Below are 25,078 nucleotides of genomic sequence, written 5' to 3' on the forward strand. Positions count from 1 at the left end.
TGTAAGTTTCCAAATCATTGCGTTTTTAAATGCTTCATTTTGCTTCTCTGGGTACGTAAAGTATACTTTCATAGTTGGTGGCTGAAGATTCAACAAAACTTTCCTGACCTAAATATTTCTACTTGTTACACAAAGCCAAGACTGGATTAGCAAATCTGAATAACGCTGCATCACACTTGATTTAACAAGAACAACAAATATTGTCTAAAGAGATTCCTTACCATGGCTACACAGTCCCAGAACTAGTTAATTATGCATCAACTATGTTGTTCAGAGAAAGGCCTTGATAGTGGGACCAGTTAGAGCCCCCCACATTGTTGATGGTTTCTGTGATCTGACGCACCTTGGCTGTTGTTTGTCACAATACGCTGTACCTGTCTGAATGGGCACAGTGGTCAATGCACTGCGTTGACGGACAAGCCGGATGCACAAGCACCCACTATCTTGGACCTTGTGCAGTCATTGAGATCCTTCTGCTTTCCCATTATCGTTGCTGAATAGTTGCACAAAACTTGTAACACCAGTAAATATAGGATCACATAAATTTGCACATATTGCAGTCAAGGGGGGGATCTGATTGTACTTCATCTTTATTGAACAGTTTTCTTGTTACATTCTAAGAACAGGGCTGCTCTGTATTCCTTTTGTGAGCTGGTAGTCCTGCTGTTTAATTATCCTCAAACATTTGTCCAGTACCTGAAAACAAAAACAAAAAAACAAAAATAAACATATGATTTTGTATTTACTTCACATTGACAGGAAGCAAGGAAACGAAGTACAGGGTGATAAGAAAGTAAGTTTACCACATCAACACACCGTATAATTGTACTTACTTTCTAATCACCCTGTGTATGTGTAATACAATTAATATGTCTCTTCTACAATTAATATGTCAGACAAACAAATACTATCATAGTAATAATGGCATAGTGACAATAGAACTCCTGACTCAAGTACCTCGTAACATGCCATCGCAATGCCATTATCCCTTATACAACCGGACACTGCTCTCCAATTGTTTTCTATGGAGGTCAGCCATTTTGTCATTGCTCAAGATGACGTTAACTCTTTCAGTGGGCAACAATGTTTATTTCAGACAAAGGTAAATAACTTTATAAAGTTGTAGTATAATAGCGATAACAGCGTTGCTGTGGTGTGTTCCTCTGTAATAATAAAACTGCCTAATTTTAAATAATGCCTTCAATCTCCATTACTACCTTGTAACATGGCACAGCAATGCCATTATTCAACCGATACTATCTCTAAAATAAAATAGGACACAACTTACTACTGTACACTTTAAACCTGGAGTAAGAAGCTTCAATAATCAGAGGGATTAGAGGTTTCTAATGTCATTTCTATTAGTCTCTACTTCCAGATGGAAGGTCAGGGGGAATCATTGCTACACTGAAGTCACCAGAGTTTGTGGCAGAAAGGAAGCAGATGTTTTTTGGTTTACCACAGAAATGTTTGCACTTTTAGTTAGAATGAAGCTGTTTTTGCCAGACTCCAGAAGAATTATGAAAGAAAACACTGCATAGATTTAAAAAACAGTTTTCTGCCTACCAAATGAAGTGAATTAGCCATGGGCACCTTCTAGGCTTCCTCCAGGACTTGCTGGCTAGAGAATTTCAGAAAGCTGATGCTCGTCCAGCATGGAACCAAAACCCTTTACACTACAAAATACCACCTAACCAATGAAGGCTCTACTGTCTGGTAGTTGACAGTGACATGAGTTATGCATCCCAAGCTAACAAGTTTAATAAAAATGCAAGAATATAGCTTTTTTTACAGTTACAGTTCATGGTTGCTTTTAGTTTATATGGCCAGTGAATTGAAACAAGTACTTCGATCACTTATTGGATGTTCCAGCTAAGTGGTTTCAGTCCAATATCAAAATCAGCATGTATGACTATAAGATGACATTTCCTTTATCAGTTTCCTGGACAGTGAAAATGAAAAATCTGGCACTTATTGCAGATTCATTTGAATCACAGCTGGTTGGCTGATGTGAATAATTTTGTAAGATTGTACTAAGACCAGTTTGTAATGAACTCTCAAATAATTACTTAAAAAGACATTATGCAGCTAACCTTTCTGGTGTCCTTCGGCAAGATCACTCCATCATCCCAGACCCTCCCAGAGGAATAGAAGGCTGAGCTCTCCTCCTCCAACCTTGATGAAGAGAGAGAACTCTGTGAAAGAACATTCAGAAGCAAAACCCCCTGGAAGCGGCTAGTTTGGAGATTTAGTTGTTGGTTTCCAATACATGTCTCTTTAAAAATACTCACTCAGAGCTGTACAACCTAAAAGAGCATTACAGATGACCAGTTTAGTTTACTATAACTAAATAGCTGACTGAATAGTAGCAAAGACATTTTAAATACAAGAGATAAAAAAGTTGCACTAAGACAGCTTCAATAAGTTTTTGCTTAAATGTGCCTCATGTCTAAATATAACATTTATTTTGCTACATTTTTATATACTTGCTTCTACTAAAGACTACCTTGCAGTCTATTCCCCGAAATCAAAAAGCCGTATTTGTATACCCCAATGTGTAACGTTTATTCCAATGAACCAGCATGGCTTCCTTAAGAGACTCACCTTTTCTTCATCTGGTTCTTTTCCTTCAGTGTAACCTCAGGCTCTGCCCACTGTGAGAGCTCTTCTGAGTGCTCAGGACCCACAGCAGCCACCCTGGCATTGGGCCACAGGAACAGGAAATTGGGATCGAATGATCTTCCGCACTAAAGTGATAAAAACATACTAACTGAAGCCAGATCTAGCAGGAACAAGGTGAGCTCACACCCTGTTGCTTTGCTGTACCTTTGCTGTATCCTGTACCGGACTTATGACTGATATACAGTGTTACTCATTCATCAAAATAATTAGAAGTTGCCTTCTGTCCATGTGTTTGCATCCAAATCAATGCTTCCTTCTTGCAACAGGGCTGATTTTCTGATAGTAAGTCAATCGTGGAAACGGAAACGGAAACAGGAGGCGGTGTGGTCCAGTGGTTAAAGAAAAGGGCTTGTAACCAGGAGGTCCCCGGTTCAAATCCCGGCTCAGTCACTGACTCATTGTGTGGCCCTGAGCAACTCACTTAACCTCCTTGTGCTCCGTCTTTCGGGTGAGACTTTGTTGTAAGTGACTCTGCAGCTGATGCATAGTTCACACACACTAGTCTCAGTAAGTTGCCTTGGATAAAGGCGTCTACTAAATAAACAAATAATAAAAGAAAAAGAGCATCAACATTTTGCAGGGGGGAGCATTGATTTGGATATCTGATAGTTTTAAGTAACCTCACAAAAGCTCCCCTTCACAACACAACCGGTCGATGAAAGTCAGAGCAGAAGCAGCACAACTGTTTTTTGGGTTTTTTTATTACTACCCAATTCAAAAGTATTTGACACTTACTAGCTACAAACAACTAGAGGACGCATTGAGTGTACAAGCGTCTCACTATACTATAAAAACCTTGACCCTGTCTCAGACATTATCCACTTCAAAAGATGTATCTTCTTTGTACACTTGCATGTAGTTTAAATACATTTAGTTTAAATACATCCTGTAGTTATTATTTAAATACATACCATTGCATAGCTTTCCCCTCCATAGCAGCCTCCGATGACCACAGTTATCTTGGGGGTGGAGGCACAGGCTACAGCTGACATCATGGAGGCTTGGGCCTTCAGTCTATTAGTGTTGATCTCTGCCTGTGATAGTAAGGAATGATTACATTAGCAACTGGGGTCTCAGTGTAATTTTATTTTCCAAAAGGAGAAAAACCATGGTAAATGTCACCAAACTTATAAGAAAGAAACAACTAAACTAAATCAAGTATATCAGTAACACACAGTTCATCCCCCACCAAGGCTGTAAGTGCAAAATCATAATTGCAGAATACATAAATCTATCAGTTAAGAATGTGTATAGAATCAACAGTTTATGGGGTTGATTGATGACTATTCAAGGCAGTTATGTTTATAATGTGGAGTATGACAGAGAGACAGATAGACTTGATCAATGCACAAGGGTCCACAATATCCATTGTGTGTACAATTCTGAGTTGCAAATTATAGGCTTTTCAAATCACCCATTTCCAGCTGTATTCCATGCAACCTACTGTATAAAGTTGCTAGAACATGTACAAAGACTGCAGGACAACCTAATGGAATCACCAAAAACAAAAGGAGGTTGCTTGTTACAGTTTAAAACTCTAGGATATCGGTATGCATCCAATTACTTAAAAGATCAAGTTACTACTATGAACAACCAATTGTTATTGTGTGTCTAGCACATAATCATTGCATCGTGTGTTCTTTCTGCTGTAGTCTAGCTGCTTGTAAAATGGGGGCATTCTGCAGTGCCCACCGTGACGCAGATTACAACTGAGGCTAGTATACACATATCTTCCCTCTGCAAAAGTACCTGAGATAGGGTTCCTGTAACTGCGGAGTATGGAGGTGTGTTTTGTAGGAATATCAAAGGGATGCCACGCTGGTCACAAAGTTGCACAAAATGACTGCCTTTCAGAGCAGCTTCATAGGTCAGCTCGCCATTGTTAGCCACAACACCAACTAAGTGCCTGGTAGAGAGAAAACAGAAAAGTGTATGTCAACTTATATCTTTTGTATTGCACAGCTGTAAAGTTGCAGCAACAAAGGGTTCAATCAAGTAACTGCCCCAGGGAGCTGATAAAGTCAACTACCCAGGAGACGCTGCTAGTCATCTGTTAACCACGAATACAAACAAGCATGTAGGGTTGGACGACAGTGACATTTTCAATTACTGATTTTCGGCTACAAATTCTCATGACAATAACGTTTGCAATTTCAATGTTTTAACTGTGACTTTTTTGTGGTATTTTTTCTCTCCCACAACAGGGGGGGGGGGGGGGTTGGGGATGGGGGGACTGAATTAAAGTTATTATTTGATGCCCAGTTTAATTACATGCCACTTAACACCCCCTCCTCCTCTCCCAGCTTCTCTTTATGGACAAATCAGTTGTCTACAGAAAGAGAGAAGAACAAAATATCTCATTAGCTGTACCGCTGATCTCTTTAGCTTTAGATGGACTGCCAGAAACACGATTCCCACCAATAATATGATCGATAATATCAGTACAATAAATAATCAAGATTAAAGAATGTATCAATAATATCATGATAATCTAATATTGTACCAACCCCACAAGCAGGTGATATATCAAAACAAACACCAAACCAATGGTTTACAATATATACTGTTGCATGCTCTTTACGGTAATGAAAGCAGTAATATAATTGGCTGTACAAGGCTGGTGATTTGCACAGAATACATAATGATAACAGAACAAAAGCTGAGGAAGAGAAAAACATGAGGAGTGGTAGTAGTAGCAATGAAAAGCTCTTTGGAATTTGAAACTGAAAAGAGCCATTAAAAACTTGCACAACAAAAAGCCTCTCTACATGGTCAAATCAATCCAGATTAGTTTTAGGATAGAAAACAAACTTCTATAGAATGTAACCACTACAAAAGATCTCCTTTTGTTGTCAAATCCTTTGCACATGTTTTTTTGCCAATTAACAGGAATGCCAAATGATGACAATCAGAGGTCACACACAATGTCGTCAACATTACAGATTTACAAAAAACACCCAGTGTGTATTTTACTTGGGGCTGTGTTTCTATAAAATAGGTGTCTTTTGAAACAAACTCTACTTTCTAGGATTCTAGACTATTTTATGCCCATTTCTAAATGATGTATATTAACTTTAGAATAAGTTTCACTCACAAACCATTAAAGGAATGGGAATAAATATCTTAATTGTTCACAAACTTAATCTTTAAACATATGTACATTCCTGATTGCTAAATTGTAACACATCAAGACACTGAAATGAGTTAATAAACAGTTAAATGAGCTAAGCCAAGAGTTAAAAGTGGCAAAGCCAATCTTTTGAAGAATATTTGACCTTAATTAAATGAAATCGATTCTGGCTTGTGTTACTGTGCCCCAGAGCTGCTCTTCAGTACAATTTGTCTGCTATAGATTATATGCAAGGCTAGATCAGCCTAATTTGTATTAGTTAGTGCCAGCACCATCTAGTGCACAGATTAATGATACTGTATCTATGGCAGGCAAATTGAACCGATGAACAGTTCCTTAATTTAGGTGAAATCACATAGACAGGCTTATCAGATATAGGATAAGGGACAATACATAAACAAACAAAATGAAATGAAGATATTTTTATTATCAGCAAATTAAAATAATTAATGTGTTTATTAGTCTGCGCAGTTTATTTCAGTTCCCTTGTAATGATTCCCTAGGCAATTGAATTCTAAGCAGCATGATGCTAGAGGCGTCACCACTGACATCATGACAAGAAAAATAATGAGAACCAAGTTAATCTTAATCTTAATCCCATTCATGCCTAATATGATTATCCAAATATCACCTTCCCAACAAAAAGCTTGTTTGTTTTAATTACTTGCATAACAAATAACACCATAACATCACCACCAGCTTTGTCATTGATGAAACCGTGAACTTTGGCACTATTTCTATAACTGAACACATGTGGACGGCACAAAATAATTTATTTTGTAATTGCCAGGAGTAATTTGAAATATGGGTCTACCAAAGCCTCGAATAATTCCTTGTTTTTTTATTTTATAACAGGACGGCTTTTTTTTTTTTTTTTTAATTACCGGGGCACAGCCCTTAGTAGTTATTTTTATATAGGCCTCTTTTCAGTCTCCTTGCTCAGGGACAGCCCTAAACACTGTTTAGAAAAAAGTGTACTGGCAGAATGGGATGAAAAAGCAATACCTGCAAGATAGTCAAAGAGAAACTTGTTTGGGATCTGAAATACCTTACCAAACATTCACTTTGGATAGAATGTTCTTTTTGTTCATCATATCCTGGTTATTTTTTTAAAACTCATAAGTTATAGCACCCCTGTGGATTCAAATAGGGCTCCCAGTACATCAGGTACACCACAGTGTAACCATTAACCGGTCCCCCCTGGAACCCTCTGAAGGTATAATGTACTCCTTTTTGCGTCCAAAAGAGTTGCAGAAAAGGTGAATGTTACTAGATTATGTAATATACACAGTATGACTCAAGGCTGGGGCAGTTTTTTTTTTTTTCATTTTAGTCGTCGCCAATGGTTTTTACCCTGGTTTTCTCCCCAATTTGGAATGCCCAATTATTATATTTATCCCAGTTCACCACTGCAACCCCCTGGCAACTCGGGAAACGGAAGCTGACACACGCATCCTCCGAAACGTGTTCCTGCCAATCTGTCATTTTTCGCACTGCGGATCCACAGCGAAGCCACCAGACCTATAGTGCTGGAGAACAAAACAGATCTGAATGGCTCCACTGCAGACCCGCAGGCGCCCTATCAGCCACAGGGGTCGCTGATGCACGGTGAACCATGGATTGCCCTGCCAACCTAAGCCCTCCCTACCCTGGCGTCGCTCGGCCAATTGTGCACTGCCCCCTAGGAACCCCCGGTTACGGTCGGAAATAACATAGCCTGGATTCTAACCTGCGATCTCCAGGCTATAGGGCGCATCCTGCACTCCACGCGGAGCGCCTTTACTGGATGCGCCACTCGGAAGCCCTCGGGGCAGTTATTGAATGTCCTGGTTTCTTACCCTTCAATTCTGGCAAAGCCGGTCACAAGTGTAGTTCCATACAGGGCTTTGAATTCCTGAAACCGGCTTCCATCTGTGAGGCGGCTCACAATCTGCATGAGATGAAGAAACAAGGAGATGAGCTTTTTATCATAATTATGAATGGATTTAAGTGGGCCTGTCACTCATTTACAGCTAGCTTTATTATCTCATAATTGCATGAGATATACACTGCTTTTGTACATATGTGTTGCTTAAAAAAAAAAAAAATCACACTGATTTTCTACTTAGTTATCGGTTAATTTGATCCATTTTTACCCATCCAGGACAAGGTAAAGCTGGATTTTTTTTAAATCATTCGACAGCACTGTGGACTCTCCCTGCACACCAGCTTGATGTCCAGAGTGTGTGTGTAATCTCGGGGGGCCAGGCCATGGAGCTCGGAGGAGCTGTACAGAGGGTCTTGTTCTTCTGAAAGGTCTTCCAGTGGCAGCTCAAAGTTCAGCGTCGTAATGATGTTTCTGGCACATTCATAGGCCTCCTGTTCCTTGGCAGAAAAATGGTCAACACAGCCACTCACTCTGGAAAAAAGTCGTAGAGAAAGTTAGCATCACCAATAGCCAACGCACTTGTTTCTAATACACACAGGAACATTTAGGATCGGGAGGCTGTCAGCCATGGGAAAACTGAAAAGTCATAATTTAAAATAAAAAAAACTACAATAAACGTATTTATGATATGGAATATCTCCCTAGACCTATATATATGTATATAATATATATATATATATATATATATATATATATATATATATATATATATATATATATATATATATAGTAACAGCAGCGGGATGTGTGAGACAGCAGGGAGGGGGTTAAAGCCTCCCTGAAGAGAAAAAATATGTAAAAATGCACTTCTGTTTAGTTTAACTGCTTTGGTTTATTGTTTAATTGTTTTGTTTTTCTGTTATTCAATTTTTGTTAATTGTTTTATTGTTTAATTTAACTGTTTTATTATTTAATTATCCCCTGCACCTGGGCAGTAATTAGGAATTGGGACCAGGGCAGGGTATGAGAGAGGATCAGTTAATCTGATCGAGGCTGCTGAGTAGAAGGAGGCAGATGAGGTGCTCTGCTTCCGAGCAGTCGATAAAAATTAAGTGCTGTGATAAGCCTGCGTGGTTTTCTGTGTGTGTTGGGCAGGTAAACGGCTTAGCCGTCCTGCAAGTTAGTCAGGGACTTTTTGTGTATAGTCAGCTCTCCAAGCGGAGCTAGGTGTTTATTTTGTGTTTTGTTGTATTTGTTTTATTTTGTGTTTATTAAAAAAATAGCGTGGCAGCGCAGGAATATCCATTCTCTTGTGTTCTGGGTCGTAATTTTTAAAGGGGCACGAACCCGTGAGTGGCGGATTCTTTTACAATATATAGTAAATATACTTAAAAGGCAACGTGGTATTGGTAGAAAATATCAGTTATCTTAATTATTTAATCTTAAGTGATTCACTTTGTGCAATTTGTAGTCATCATATCCTGGTTTCAGTGTATTTTTTATTGTATTTACTGTAGTAATATTTAAGTGGGTCAATATATCACCCCTGGGGGGAAAACACCAGGGTTAATATAAAGTTAAAGCGCAGCATTTAGATCTGCCACTGTTTAGATCATTAAAATAGACCCCAGTGTCATGAAAATGAATGCAATCCTCATAATTTCGCTTTTTATATTGCAACACATTGTCAGTAAAGCAGATGTAGTTTATTACTGAACTTACAATAGACTTCACATTGCATTTAAAAAAGAATGTTTTCTGGAAATCCTTATTTTCTCCCCCTCACTTACTCTGCATGCAGCCTGGCTCCTCCGAGCTCCTCGGAAGTCACCTCCTCCCCTGTAGCCGCTTTCACAAGAGGAGGTCCTCCAAGGAATATCGTCCCGATCCTCTCCACCATAACAGTCTCCTCTGCCATAGTGGGGATATAGGCACCTCCCGCTGTGCAAGAACCACACACTACCGCCACCTACAGGTCACACATCAGTGCTTCATGAAGGCATTGTCAGGGTAAGTTTAACCCTTTGCAGTCCATTGTCGGACTGGGTCCGACATCATTATAGCAACGCAATAAACGGGTGTCTAGTCGTTTTTTCTCCGGAAAAAGCCGAGAAAACCATTCAATTGCTGAGTGGGAGCGACAGGAGCCGAGACAAGTCGAAAAAAAAAAAAAAAAGGCGTATCTCATGAATAGTCATACATGGTATCAGGTATCAGATAACGGGGGCGGTTGTAAGTAAACAAGTTGGCTGACTGAATCAGTGCACAGAAAACACGGACATTTGCAGAGCTTTTTTGAGATGTTATAGTAATAAAATAATGACTTGGATCGCATTATTGAGGAGTTTGGTGAAAAAACGAGTGATCCGGAGATGATCGATCGGTATGTATGACTATTATTATTATTATTATTATTATTATTATTTATTTCTTACATAGGTGAACGCTATAGCAAACGAAAGGGTGGGGCGGGGCTGGAGATGCCTAGTGAGTGCTTTGTTGATATGCAGGGCCATTTAAACCCGTTTGACTGTGGAAATACTTTTAAACAGTGCGTCTAAAATTAACTGCGCGTGTGAAAATTAATTAGACATGACGTGCCTGACGCGCAATTAATAAATGGACCGCAAAGGGTTAAGGTTAAGTTTGAAGCTACTGTAAAGGTTTTCTTTACTGTTGCAGATTAATGTCACAGTTTCCACTGTGGTCCTCTAGGGGCACTGTTTTCATTCAGTGGTTTCAAACTACTTACTGCTATCTACCACTGCTCTGTGACCAATACATGTTCTCTATCATTGGTGTTTAGTCTCTAAGTGACTTTATAAGCATCTTGTCTTATTACTTTGGACCTCAAATGCACAGCTGAAATATATTTCACCAGGTGCGTTGCAGGAAAAGGTTAACGTAATATTTAAAAAGGCAAATAAAACCAAGTACCTGAGGGATTTTCATGGCTGACATTATGGCTTCGTTGTAAAATGTTCTTCCTCCGTGGTTCCTGTCTGGAAAAAGCTCAGCCTGAAAATGTGAGTAAGAAGAAATTACATTTTGAATGCTTTAATATAATTTGTATGAGCACGCAGTGGTATTTTGCCATTTTCGACCCGAGTCTACAAGCAATGAAGGCTCACAAAGCAATGCAACTTAATGCTGTTGGTTAATTCAGTTTCTCACCTACTAGAATAATATAAAAATGAACACAAGTAAATTATGAACTTTCTTTGCTTGCACACAGCAATGCTTTTCTGACTGCTATTAAAATAATGAGAAAACAAACCTTGATTGACCAGTATCCTATACCATATTCAGCTGGAGGGAGAAGGTAACACTGGAAGAAAAGTGCATCTCTCACTGCACAAGGTACAGTCTAGATTTGAATCGCCCCATTTATATATACAGTTTATACATACATTACCATTGGACTCAGCCAGTCTGTTTGTGCAAGGCTACTTTTGTAACATATATTTGACTATGTTCTGCTGTTTTAAGTGGGACTAAATAATTTACAGAAAACCAATAAACAGATTATGATATTATTGCTTTGCAAATGAGAGGTCACACAATGGTTTATAACACCTTGGGCATTCTCCTTTAAATACCTGAAGTGGAAGGAAGCCTCCCCCGCTGTCTACCAGGTACACACAGGGCAGGTGGTTCTGGATGGCAACATCCTGGGCTCTCAGCTGCTTCTTCACTGTGATTGGATAGGCAGTCCCTCCTTTCACTGTAGCATCATTGGCAATAAACACACACCACAGCCCACTGATCTTACCTACACCTGAGGGATGCAACGACAGTGTGAGTGACAGTGTGGGGCTAGGGGATTAAAAGCTTCAAGAACAAAACTTTAGTTTCGACTGTGAAAATAATAAAAAATAGTTTTTAATTATTGCAATATGTTGTACATTGAAAATGACTGAAAATAAATTGCATGTATGAGCACTAATGTAATAGTTCTCCCACTGCAAAACAGAGATATTTGTTGTGTCAATGTTTGCATTTCAGTACTTAATTTGCCAGGTTATTGCTGTGCTATTCATTGCCTCTTTTCATCATTTTTCCGTTTCTCAGTTTTGACTATAAACAATAAAAATGTTTAATTCATAGTGTTGAAAAATCTAGAGATCACAAAGGTTGTTACAGCTCAAATGGACCACAGGGATTACATCAACTCTACATGGATGACAATATTATTTATTTTTTCACCCCCTAGAAACATTAGGTTAAAGATAATCGAAATTGGCATTTTACATCCTTCACTTTCTCACTTGATGAAGGGCATGATTTCCATTACATCAGAGTAGGTGTTAAAACCTCATGCTGATATTGGATTCAGCTCTCGCCAAGATAAGCACCAACTAAGACATAGCTTCTTTAACTGTAAACTAATGTGATCCATCTGTGTTTCCTTCCATTTGATGATGTAGATATCCTTCTGTCTGGTGTTGACGGCTGAAGTGTAATGCTGGCTCCAGGGATCAGCCTATTTTGCCTCCCTGGTGCATCAGCACATACAACGGCTGCAGCTGGCTGCAGGGATCAACCTCAGTATGACAACCGTCTGGAGTGAGCTGAGTAGGGTACTTCTCTGGGGCCTTCCATCCTTGGTGTTTCGTCGACTAACCCACAACACCATAAGAGGGCTCAACAGTGATTCTGGCGTCCCAGCATCACCCCTCTCCATCCCCCACTCAGCTATGGCCAGCTTACTTACCTTCCTTTACATTGACAGGTTTTTTTTCAACTGTGCTTGAGGTCCTCAACCAGAATATTTTCGTCTCAACCAGAGACAGTTGCTGCTCCTCTCTGCTGCTTCAGATAAGTTCTTCACTATGCATCACAGCCCTTGACCACTGAATCCGATGTCTGAGAAACTGGGTTGTGGAGTGTGCCACAAATCCTCGACAACCCACCTCCACTGGGTAAACCTGGACTCTCCATCCTCACTGTTCCACTTCAGCGGCTAGTTGAGCATACCGCAGTTTCTTCCTCTCATACGCCTCATCTACAGCATACTCCCATGGCACTGTTAACTCTACCAGGTGAACAAGGTGTGCTGATCCAGACCACAAGACAATATCAGGTCGAAGGTTAGTGGTGGCAATCTCAGGTGGGAAAATAAGCCGTTGTCCAACATCTGCCAGCATTTTCCAGTCTCTATCAGCTTCCAGTTGTCCTAGACGAGTTTTTGTTTTAATACTTTTTCTTGTAGGTTGCTCCCCTGGATGGAGGAATGTTGTTTGTAGTCTGTCATATATTGCTGACATTGGTGGCAACCTGTTGGTCATGCTGCGCTTGTCTTCCAATGCTAAGGCCAAACATCGCAGCACCTGGTCATGACGCCAAGTAAACCGTCCTTGGCTAAGACCCATCTTGCATCCTGTCAAAATGTGTCTTAATGTAGCTGGCAATGAACACAAAGGACACAGTAGATCCTCTCCTACCCATAGATTAAGGTTCTTTGGTGATGGGAGAACATCACATGTTGACCTGACGAGGAAGCTGATCCTGCTCTCTTCCATTTTCCATAGATCTCGCCAGCCTCTCTTGCATTGTTCCACCCTCTCCCATCTCGTCCATTCTCCCTACTTGGCCTCGGAAACTGCCTTTATCCTCCACCTCATCCTCTCCTCCTGTTTTTGCACCTCGTTTACTGCCAGCTTCCTCTGTTGAGCTGGGACTGATTTCTGCCATGTAGAAGGAGTTGAACTAAGACCAAGGCCTCCTCTTCCATGCTGTACTTGCCCCATGATATCACGGATACGAACGGCAGCCTTTACATCTTCCACAGCTTCCTTTGCCACCCACTTTCTTCCAGTTTTCAATGCAGGTGCTGCCTCCCTCACACATTCATTGTGTGACTCTACCACTGTCATTTCCAATTGAACCTTGGCGCACTTAAACTCCACGGTTAGAGCGGAGACTGGCAGCTGCAGTATCCCTTTACCATACTCCTAACCATTTCCTGATGTATGAACTGATTAACGCTTCCAGCTTCTCTACTATTGTCAAGGAAACCTCATACACAGTGAGTGGCCAAGGAAGTCTTGGTAGTAGATCACAGGCATCTCAGACACTGTTGGAATTGCCTCACCGTTAATGTAGAACCTCTTCTCCACTACTTTACCTTTAATTATAGAGATGCTCCTTGACCTAGGTGGCTTGAATTGCTTTTGTGCCCATTCAATGTTATTGATTAGTTTGCCCAATAACCAATTAGTGCAGGCTACTGTTGTAGTCATGGTTGTTATGTCATCCATGTATGCTTTAATTGCTGGCAGTAGCATTCCAGAAGCCAAGCGTTCTCCTCCCACTACCCATTTTGAAGCCCTAATAATTACTTCCATTGCCATGGTAAAAGCCAGTGGAGAAATGGTGCATCCTGCCATTACTCCAATTTCTAGACATTGTCATGTAGTGGTGAATTCTGAAAAACTAAAATTGTAAATCTCTGAAGTAGACTTTCACTAAATTTGTTATTGTCCTCGGTACACTGAAAAAATAAAATGCTGTCCAAAGCAGCTCATGTGGTACTGAACCGTATGGATTAGCTAAATCCAGGAATGTCACATGGAGCTCCTTCCCCTCCTTTTTAGCAGTTTGAATTTGCTACCGGGTCACACTGATATGCTCTAAGCACCCTGGGAAACCTGGAATACCGGCTTTCTGTACTGAAGTGTCAATGAAGCAGTTCTTCAATAGATAAGCTGAGCAACAATGCTGAAGAAAATCTTGCCTTCCACGTTTAACAGGGAAATAGGGTGGAACTGACCGATACTCGTAGAATCTTTTTCTTTGAACATAAGAACATAAGAAAGAAAGAAGGAACATAAGAAAGTTTACAAACGAGAGGAGGCCATTCAGCCCATCTTGCTCATTTGGTTGTTAGTAGCTTATTGATCTCAGAATCTCATCAAGCAGCTTCTTGAAGGATCCCAGGGTTTCAGCTTCAACAACATTACTGGGGAGTTGGTTCCAGACCCTCACAATTCGCTGTGTAAAAAAGTGCCTCCTATTTTCTGTTCTGAATGCCCCTTTATCTAATCTCCATTTGTGACCCCTGGTCCTTGTTTCTTTTTTCGGGTCAAAGAAGTCCCCTGGGTCAACATTGTCTATACCTTTTAGGATTTTGAATGTTTGAATCAGATCGCCGCATAGTCTTCTTTGTTCAAGACTGAATAGATTCAATTCTTTTAGCCTCTCTGCATACGACATGCCTTTTAAACCCGGGATAATTCTGGTTGCTCTTCTTTGCACTCTTTCTACAGCAGCAATATGCTTTTTGTAACGAGGTGACCAGAAATGAACACAATATTCTAGGTGAGGTCTTACTAATGCATTCTAAAGTTTTAACATTACTTCCCTTGATTTAAATTCAACACTTCTCACAATACATCCAAGCATCTTGTTGGCCTTTTTTTATAGCTTCCCCACATTGTCTAGATGAAGACATTTCAACATAAACTCCTAGGTCTTTTTCATAGTTCCCTTCTTCAATTTCAGTATCTCCCATATGATATTTATAATGCACATTTTTATTGCCTGCATGCAATACTTTACACTTTTCTCTATTAAATTTCATTTGCCATGTGTATGCCCAGTTCTGAATGCTGTCTAGATCATTTTGAATGACCTTTGCTGCTGCAACAGTGTTTGCCACTCCTCCTATTTTTGTGTCGTCTGCAAATTTAACAAGTTTGATTACTATACCAGAATCTAAATCATTAATGTAGATCAGGAATAGCAGAGGACCTAATACTGATCCCTGTGGTACACCACTGGTTACCTCGCTCCATTTTGAGGTCTTTGGGTATAACGACCCCACCTGCTCGGCTCCATGCTCCTGGTACAACCTGTTTTTCCCATGCTACTTTCATCAATTTCCACAGGATTCGTAGAACACAAGGGGCACTCTTGTACACTCTGTACGGAACTTAATTAGGCCCAGGAGATGATGACGCCCTTTTTCACAGCTTGCTCTACTTCTTTCCACTTAGGTGCGCAGTCCTCCATTTGGTATTCTGGTGGATTGATGGTTGGGATGTCTGAAGGACAACATAGTCTCCTACCTTTATTAATCTGCGTGCGTTTCCTTGAGATATCTCTCCAGCTCAGACTTAGTTGCTTTTAGTATGCCATTTTTCTCCCTGGTGAATAACTCCTTTGCAAATTTGAATGGGTCTTTATAAAAGTTAGTTCTCCTTCTTTTTACAGAGTTTCCGTAGGCGCTCCGATCTGCTCAATGTTGCAAGCTTATCTTTTATGACCCTTTGTAATAAACCTTCACTTTCTCACTTGATGAAGGGCATGAGTTATACAGCACTTCTTTTCTATACACATGGCACAATTTGGTCCACTTGAGCTGGAATAACCCACAAGTAAAAGAAAAAAGTTTCAATACAGCCATACCCGTGACACAACCTGCCGAGGGTACATCCCCATAGGGCATCCCCAGCCCAGCGAAGGGAGACAGCTCGAGGAAATCCTCTCCATCCAGGAGCTGCCGGAGTCTGTCCCAGACAAGCAGTTTCTTGTTCCTCTGCGTGTGGCGGAGGACTGCATTGTCCCCTCCTCCCTTCCTCACTTTCTCCATGCACTCAGAGTACCTGTGGGTTCATGATGAAGACAGTTTAGTTGCAACCTGTGTATGCTTCAATGCACTGGTGCTGTACTGCTGACTGATCACCTCTTCAGCACCACCTAGTGGTGAAAAAACTGGCCGCTTTCCTGTTTCTCTAGACCAGCAGCTCTCAAATTTTTCCCAGATGGGACACCCTATTGAAGTGACATGCCATGCCAACCCCCCAACCACAATAATTTATATTAGATAATATATCTCTACATATAATTTTACAGAATAAACAGGAAATACATGACAAAAATAATAAATTAATCTCACCGATTAATCTGTCCTATATCCTAACATCACACTTCAAAAGTATCATTGCTCTCTAGTCCATACCATCAAAACCTCTGCAGTCAGTTTAATGATTCATTTACATTTGACCAATAACCCAGCCTTTACTGGCCATGTTAAGTCTATTTTAAAAAGATTAACATTTCCTGTAAATTGTTAGCAGTATAAAAAAAGCTATATTGGATCACAGACTGCCATAGGAGCAAACAGGGTTCAAGGAGGCACAACAACACTCACAGCTAAGTAATATAGCACCACCTACACTGCCTTGCCACTTTATGACGACTCGTACCTAATATTGGATTGAGCCCTAGTTTACACTGATCACAGCCACGACACGAAGTGGCCGAGACTCCACAAGGTGCTGGAAGGTCTCACAAGGGATGTTAATCCAGTCAGTATTTCAAGCAACAGGTACAGAGAGGTAATCAAACATCCTCAATTGGACTGAGATCCTGGGATTGTGCTGTCCTGGTGGATGGGTACATTATCATCTTGCAATCGCCATGAGGGAATAAGTATAGAATTTCTGGGGGGACTTGATCTGCAACAATGCTTAAGTAAACTACTTCATTTGTTTGTCCTGCCAGAGCAATCAAGGGACCCAGAGTATACGGAGGCTGTGTGGTCCAGTGGTTCAAATCCCACCTCAGCCACTGACTCATTGTGTGACCCTGAGCAAGTCACTTTACCTCCAATTGGGTAGACATGTCCTAATAAAGTGGCCAGGGAGTGCAAAACGGTCGTTTTAGCATCAGAGTGCACATGCAAATAAACATAATTTTTGTATCCCGGGTACCTTCACTACATTGCAATGAGTCTTACCTTGCATGACAAGAAGTACTGTTGCGGAAATTTGCTTCATACACGTGTCTGTGAATTGGCTGGATAGCTCCATCTAAAACTGGAAAGGAATTGGGCAGCTGTCTGCTTCGTACGTAGCTACTAATAAAACACTTGGAAGTATGAGGGTTTCTCCTCAGCAATGTCCTTGTGAATAGCTGTGCGATGAGGTTCTGTGTCCTCCATGTGTGTATTGGAGAAAAGCATATACTTTTCCTTCTGCATTCACTGTGTGTATCATTCCATGCACCTCTTGATAACAACTCTGTCCTGGTCCACACACCCCTGGAAGAATAAACAACACCATGTTAGTGTACAATACAATCTCATTTCAAAATGGAGCCAATAAATTACATGCATTTAAGACCCAATATGCAGCACAAACAGTAAAATCGGCTGTTAATATATTGTTTTTCTAGTCTACTATAGTGTTGGTGCACACTGGTTTTCCAGTTGGTTTATAGTCCCTAAGGTAGTCTTGGTTCATGGTATACAAACAAAAATGGAACAGACTCCTGCAGCACTGCAGTTTGAGTTTCTAGGTTTTACTATGAGCCTAATTTGATGCTTATACATGCAATGCCTTAAACTGTATGCATAGACGGTATTAGATATAGTATATGCACCTTTCTGTGAGCAACGTTTGCACCAATCGTTTTTTTTTTAAACTGTTCATTTAGCAAGGAGTCACGGGCGCTGTTACGGTGCTTCCACTTCTATGCGTGCTGATTATTTCTTGTTTTGAAACATTATTGACATTTATTTTTAAGCAACTGTCACGGTTTTCTTAAAATGTCACTGATGTCCTGGGGCCTAATTGAATTTATGCTAATAATAATAATAATAATAATAATAGCTTCGTATACAAGTCCTTTGTGACAACTTTGGTAACATTAAAGTTAAACAAAAACGTTGCAAAAGTTACATTGTTGCAAAACTAACAACCGTTATAATAAAACATCGAAGAATACCAAAATGTTGATACACTTACTTTCGAGCAATTTACTGTTGTACTACAATAAGACACAGCGAATCCAAAGGTCATTATTTATTCGTATCGGTGTCTGCAATTGTAATACTCGGAAAGTTGGCACAACTTGCACGCTTGCCATTTAAAATACAAGTCAAACGTCGCCAGACTTAATTTGCTTTTTTTGTACTGTACCTACCTTCTAATGTACTTGTACATTGTTTGTCAGAAACAGGCTTTCTAGTTTCTTGAAAACTTGCCACTTTTCAGTGTCGCACTGATTACCGTATCAAGGGAAACAAAACAACGACCTCTGTCCCACTCATTTGTTTGTGGGTAAACGTACGTGCTAATTTCGTACATTCGGCGCAGTGCATTCTTGTTTTTGTATCAAGGTTAATTGTAACTATATTATTTGTATTTTGTAATTTAAAACCTCCATTTACAAAAATTGTACATTGTTTGTCAGAATCAGGCTTTCTTAAAAAACTTGCCACTTTACAGTGTCGCACTGATTACCGTATAAAGGGAAACAAACAAAAAAAAAACTACTGTACTGTATTACACCGTGTAACAATTTTTTTTTTTTTTTGTTCCTGGGTAGTAAGTGTTATTTCCTAATTGCTTATGCCTCAAAAGTATAGAAAATGGCAATCATTCCCCACAAACTTTGCTTTTGTGACCAGGACAGTGATATTTTGAAATTGACCTATTTTCCAGAACATTCCAGGTAGATTCAGTGCTGAGTAAACTTGGAGTAACTTCTAGAACTTTCTAGAACTTTCCAGTAATATAAATAGTAGTATAAATACAGGGGCCTTAAGCCCACCAGTTCAGTTGAGTTCCAGCTGCCTAAGTGGATACATATCTGCATTTTTCTGAGATGGCATCAAGGTCATAGGAGACTTCAAAATGATGGCATTCCTGATGGGTCTCCAAGGCGGTTTTACCAAGTTTCCCTGCTATCTTTGCCTTTGGGACAGCAGGGACACCAAGGCGCACTACCACAGGCAGGACTGGCCACAGCGGACCGAGTTCTCTGTGGGGAGGAACAACGTCAAGTGGGAGCCAATGGTGGACCCCCGGAAGGTGCTGATGCCACCACTGCACATCAAATTGGGCCTTATGAAACAATTTGTCAGAGCTCTAGGTAAGGAGTCAGCAGCCTTCAAGTACCTTCAAGACTTTTTCCCTAAGCTGTCTGAGGCAAAGGTCAAAGCCGATGTCTTCGTCGGACCACAGATAAAGAAGATCCTGGAGTGCAATGAATTCCCCAAGAAGCTCACTAGTAAGGAAAAAGCGGCTTGGAACAGCTTTGTCGCAGTGGTTCGGGGCTTCCTGGGCAATCACAAGGCCGAAAACTATGTGGAGCTGGTTGAGACTCTGGTGAAGAACTACAGCACAATGGGCTGTAGGATGTCCCTCAAAGTCCATATCCTTGATGCTCATCTTGATAAATTCAAGGAGAACATGGGAGCGTACTCAGAGGAGCAAGGCGAGCGCTTCCACCAGGATATACTGGACTTTGAACGCCGCTACCAAGGACAGTATAACGAGAACATGATGGGAGACTACATTTGGGGGCTGATTCGTGAAAGTGATTTACAGTATAATCGTAAATCTCGAAAAACTACTCACTTCTAAATCTTTTGTAGTCATTTTTGTATTACTTTAGTATAAATACATGTTCATTTGGATTCATATGTTGTTTTTTTCTGACTTTATGTGAACGAAAAGACACAAATTCACCTGTGTTCTCATTGGAAATAGGTAAATTTCAAAATATCACTGTCCTGGTCACAAAAGCAAAGTTTGTGGGGAATAATAGCCATTTTCTATACTTTTGAGGCATAAGCAATTAGAAAATAACACTTACTACCCAGGAACAAAAATTGTGTTACATAGTGTTATTTTTGTGAGGTACCAATGAAAAATACAGTTCCCACCCCAATACAAAAATAATAATAATAATAATAATAAAAACGTGTCCTGGGTAACCTGGAGCCATATGGTCCATCATTAAAGCTCACTTTTTAGACTACAGTAATGATAGTTCAATTATAATTGGGAGAGTATTTTCAGAAGTTACAGCAAATGTGTGTTTTAATCAACTAAATTACGTATTAAAATTAGAACATTACATTACGTAAGATTGAATTAGCTAGAACGGGGTGCTAAACAGTTTTGTACCCAATTCTTTACCTCTAGCTTAATTAACATTGTTACTGGTTCCCGTTATTGTGCCGATACTTTTTTTTTTTTAAAGTTAATTAAACATATGCAAATATTTTAAACACTAAATGTTGCATCCAAGTGCAGTAGCAACCCTTACTGTAAGTCACATGATTTGATTGCCGCGAGACCATGGAGCACAGTTGCCAAGTCTGCATATATAACAAGCGGAATTAGGCTTGTTTTTAAAAACGTCGCTTTGATTTTTTGAGAGTCGCGAGTTGCGTGATTGACTGGTGTCAATGTATGCACGTCATTAGAATTTTAGAATCATCTTATCCCCACCATTTCAACAAAAAATGCGAACTACTAAAAAAACCATAGAACTACTAAGAATAAACACTCCCACACTCCCCTCCGTTTGAAATTGGGAGTTGGGCTTGTTTTGAAAGGCAGTGCCGCTTTTTCTTTCTCGTGAGACTTGGCAACACTATGATTAGGTACAGAAGCAGCAGCAGCATCATTTCACCTATAGCGTTGCCTGTGCGAGATAACCAAAGAACCACAATTAATAAACAACTTGGTTAGCACTCATTTTAATATAATATATATTTACAACTAACAATATAACGATTGTGTGAAAGTAAAAAATAAATCAGGTAAAAGTAGTATTCATATTTTTTTTGAGTATTATGGAGGATCATTTGAACAGGAATTGTGTAAATTATTATATAGTACACGTTGCAACATATCTTTGCCATTAGGGGGAGCATGTGGCTCATTACAAAAAAGATGAAGTTAAATGTTTGTACACGTGTAATACATGCACTGGTAAAAAGGGACTGCCCGTGTTCTGCACAGCACTGTAGAACTTATTTGGACTCTGTTAATTTACAATGTGTATAGACAAATTAGCAATGCAATACAGTATAAACATATGCGGAATATATGTATAATATTATTGATGAGAACTTTATTAATTAGTTATTGGTTGTCTGTTGAAAGCAGCAAAATTTGTGCAAATATCAGTACCAGAAAATGTTACTCTGTGTGCATTTTGAATTGTACATGAAAAAGGTAATACAGTACAGTACAATTTATTTACAAATTAAAAATACTATATATATATATATATATATATATATATATATATATATATATATATATATATATATATAGTATTGATAAAAATAAAAAAAATAAAATAAAAATAATGTACACAAAAATATTTTATTTTTGAATTTTTAATCATTTAAACTTTTTGTTTTTAAAATATTTTTTTCCATATTAAATAGGTTGTTAAATGCTTATGGGAAAATGGAAAATGCAAAAGAACGTATGTCGTAGTTCACATGGTTTGGCCGCCATACTGGATTGAACAACATTTTGCCTAAATGTAAAAATGTATCTTTCGAAAACGACTTATTGCAGAGTGCTGAAAGTTGGTATAGTTGCTGAGGGATAGTCCAAGATGAACTGGTGTTTGTAAGAAGATGATAGGTCGTGTGGTATGGAGGCCATGCTGCATGACGTCAAAATCGCACGATACAGACGTCATAATCACAAACTACAAAGATATTCTTCTCCCAAACCACTGATCCGATTGAAACAAACCCAATGGCACATATGATCGTAGTGTGGTTGTCTTTAAAGGGTGTTAAAGGGAAGTTGCTACAATAATAAACATGGTGGCCACATTGGATGACATCATCAACATACAAAACTGACTACAAAAACCTTTGTCTCTGAAATCGCTAGTCTGGCTGAACCAAAAATTGGCACACATGATCCTAGTGTTGGTATAGTTGCTGAGGGATAGTCCAAGATTAACTGGTGTTTGTAAGCCCCTACTACAGCAGCAACCACAGCCCCTACTACAGCAGCAACCACAGCCCCTACTACAGCAGCAACTGTGGCCTCAACTACAGCAGCAACCACAGCTCCTTTAAATGTTGTTCAAGCGAAGTTGCTACAATAAAAAACATGGAGGCCACATACAAAACTGGCTATTAACTCCTTATAGAGTGCAGATAACGTCATTGTTACTATGGAACACATACAGTAACCCATCTGTGCTCTATCAAAAAATGTCATTGTCCATGACCTTTGACCTCTCCTAAAGGTCAAATGTAAAACTGGCTTATAACTCCTTATAGAGTGCAGATAAGGTCATTGTTACTATGGAACACATATATTAACCCATCTATGCTCTATCAAAAAATATCATTGCCCATGACCTTTGACCTCTCCTAAAAGGTCAAATGTAAAACTGGTTTATAATAGAGTGCACACAGGGTCATAGTTACTATGTTAAAATGGCAATCTGCACTATTTGCTAAAGTGTCTGGTATTGGTACTGCATTCTGCACTATTTGCTAAAGTATTTGGTACTGTTACTGGCATTCTTCACTATTTGCTAAAGTGTTTGATACTGGTACTGGTACTGGTACTGGTCCTGTAAGCCGTAAAGTTGCTGGCAACTCCAGTTATTATTATTATTATTATTATTATTATTATAGTAATAATAGTAGCTTCAACTTCCTTTTTTTACCTGATGTTTGCAATCTTTTCGAGTGCTTCTTATTGCAATTACTGAAATATTTGTAGTTTGTTTGTTTGTTTTTGATTAGTTTGTGTTAAGGTGCTTTGCCAGTGAGTCTAGGAGTGGCTCTTTAGTTGTAGTTGCCTGCCATAGACATATGTAATGATGGCTAGATTAGCCAAAATGTAAGCAGCAGAGTCATCTTGTCCAGAGCAGTGCTTTGGCTGATCTAACCCACATATATCTAAGGCAGCCAACTGAAGCAGAGCTCCTGAAATCACTTTTAAAGCACCTTAACCTTTAAAAAAAATGTACAGTGCTGAGAAAAAGTTTGTGAACCCCAATGACAATTATGGGAATTCCATAATTTTACCATGATAGCCTTCCTGAATCAAAACCAGTCTTTTCTTAAACATCCAATAGGGTTTATATTAAACAATTCCATGTCTTTTGAAACAAAATGATGTATGAATTAGACAAACAATGAGTAATTAAGATTCAGGGTATGTGAAAAAGTAAGGGGATAATTATAATCAGGTGTATCAGGTTTAAATAATTAGGTAGATCTTCAGGGGTGAGTTTGGGAGGCCCCACCATATATAAAGATCAGAAACTTTGTGAGTTTGGTCTTCACCATACAGGTGTGTGGAAACACATCATGCCACGATCAAAAGAAAACGGAGGACCTCAGCAAAACAGTTATTGATGTTCATCAGTCTAGAAAGGGTTACAAAACAATTTCTAAGGATTTGGGGCTCCACCAATCTACTGTCAGACAGATAGTCTACAAATCGAGAAAGTTCAAGACCACAGTCACTCTACCCAGGAGCGGTCGTCCTATCAAAATCTCTCCAAGAACAAACCGGATAATCATCAAGGAAGTCACAAAGAACCCCAGAGTAACATCCAAGGATCTGCAGGCCATTCTCGCCTTGGCTAATGTGAGTGTTCATGACTCAACTATCAGAAAAAGACTGAATAAGAATGGTGTTCATGGAAGGATAGTCAGGAGGAAACCACTGCTCTCTAAAAAGAACATTGCTGCCCGTCTGAAGTTCGCCAAAGAGCACATAGATGATCCACAAGACTTCTGGAACAATGTTCTCTGGACAGACGAGTCAAAGGTAGAACTTTTTGGCCTCAATGAGAAACGTTATGTTTGGCAAAAACCAAACACTGTGTTCGAACAGAAGAACCTCATCCCAACCATCAAGCATGGTGGTGGGAGTGTGATGGTTTGGGGCTGCTTTGCTGCCTCAGGACCTGGACGGCTTGCCATCATTGACACAACCATGAATTCTGCATTGTATCAGAAGATTGATTCTAGAGGAGAATGTCAGGCCAGCCATCCGTGAGCTGAAGCTGAACCGAAAGTGGGTCATGCAGCAAGACAATGATCCTAAACATACAAGCAGATCTACAAAAGAATGGCTACAGAAAAAGAAATTCAGTGTTTTAGAATGGCCTAGTCAAAGACCTAAACCCCATCGAAATGTTATGGCAGGACCTGAAGCGAGCTGTCCATGCAAGGAAGCACTCAAATGTCACCAAGTTGAAGCAGTTCTGTAAGGAGAAATGGGCCAAAATTCCTCAAAACTGATGTGAGAGACTGACCAACAATTACAGGAACCACTTAGTTGAAGTCATTGCTGCAAGGGGGTGCCACCAGTTACTGAACCTAAAGGTTCACATACTTTTTCACACATGGATATTGAATGTTGAATCATTTGTGGACAAATAAATGTTGAAAAAGTATCATGTTTAGTGTCATTTGTTTAATCAGATTATCTTTATCTATTATTAGGACTTAGATTAAGATCTAATAACATTTTAGGTTTGAAATATGTGAAATATGTGAAAAACCTAAGGGGTTCACAAACTTTTTCTCTGCACTGTATTTCAGTTATTGCACTAAGAAACATTTAAAGGGATTGCATCATAAAAATGCGGGCATT

The 25,078-nt window shown here is 39.5% G+C and overlaps 1 protein-coding gene across 3 annotated transcripts; it reads right to left on the reverse strand.

Annotated features, from left to right (window-relative positions):
- Window positions 1-572: 572 nt before the first annotated feature.
- Window positions 573-18,843, reverse strand: si:ch211-198n5.11 (methylcrotonoyl-coenzyme A carboxylase 2). Of its 3 annotated transcripts, XR_009330735.1 has the most exons (15): window positions 18,609-18,843; window positions 17,422-17,724; window positions 16,089-16,285; window positions 11,279-11,457; window positions 10,617-10,697; window positions 9,470-9,648; window positions 8,018-8,210; window positions 7,651-7,742; window positions 4,432-4,588; window positions 3,594-3,716; window positions 2,605-2,747; window positions 2,094-2,175; window positions 1,695-1,713; window positions 1,567-1,650; window positions 573-696 (listed from the first exon to the last, which is right to left on the reverse strand). XR_009330735.1 is itself a non-coding variant. In XM_059034719.1 (14 exons), the coding sequence occupies exons 1-13, from the start codon at window positions 18,626-18,628 to the stop codon at window positions 1,580-1,582; spliced, it is 1,791 nt and encodes a 596-aa protein (XP_058890702.1). In that variant the 5' UTR covers window positions 18,629-18,843; the 3' UTR covers window positions 573-696; window positions 1,567-1,579. The 3 variants fall into 3 exon arrangements, 2 of the variants coding, with proteins under 2 accessions (XP_058890702.1, XP_033885343.3); XM_059034719.1 differs by lacking the exon at window positions 1,695-1,713 and having other exon boundaries at window positions 1,567-1,621; XM_034029452.3 differs by lacking the exons at window positions 1,567-1,650; window positions 1,695-1,713 and having other exon boundaries at window positions 18,609-18,840.
- Window positions 18,844-25,078: the final 6,235 nt, after the last annotated feature.

Source organism: Acipenser ruthenus, chromosome 12 (genome assembly GCF_902713425.1).
Source record: "Acipenser ruthenus chromosome 12, fAciRut3.2 maternal haplotype, whole genome shotgun sequence".
Classification (NCBI taxonomy): domain Eukaryota; kingdom Metazoa; phylum Chordata; class Actinopteri; order Acipenseriformes; family Acipenseridae; genus Acipenser; species Acipenser ruthenus.

Bases quoted from the DNA above. Each gene is read 5' to 3' on its own strand.
- si:ch211-198n5.11 (XM_034029452.3), bottom strand. From the start codon at position 18,628: ATGTACAAGTACATTAGAAG. The intron at 16,286-17,421 runs GTAAGACTCATT...ATGAACCCACAG, and splicing joins AGTACTTCTTGTCATGCAAG to GTACTCTGAGTGCATGGAGA. The intron at 9,649-10,616 runs GTACTTGGTTTT...TGTGACCTGTAG, and splicing joins CAGCCATGAAAATCCCTCAG to GTGGCGGTAGTGTGTGGTTC.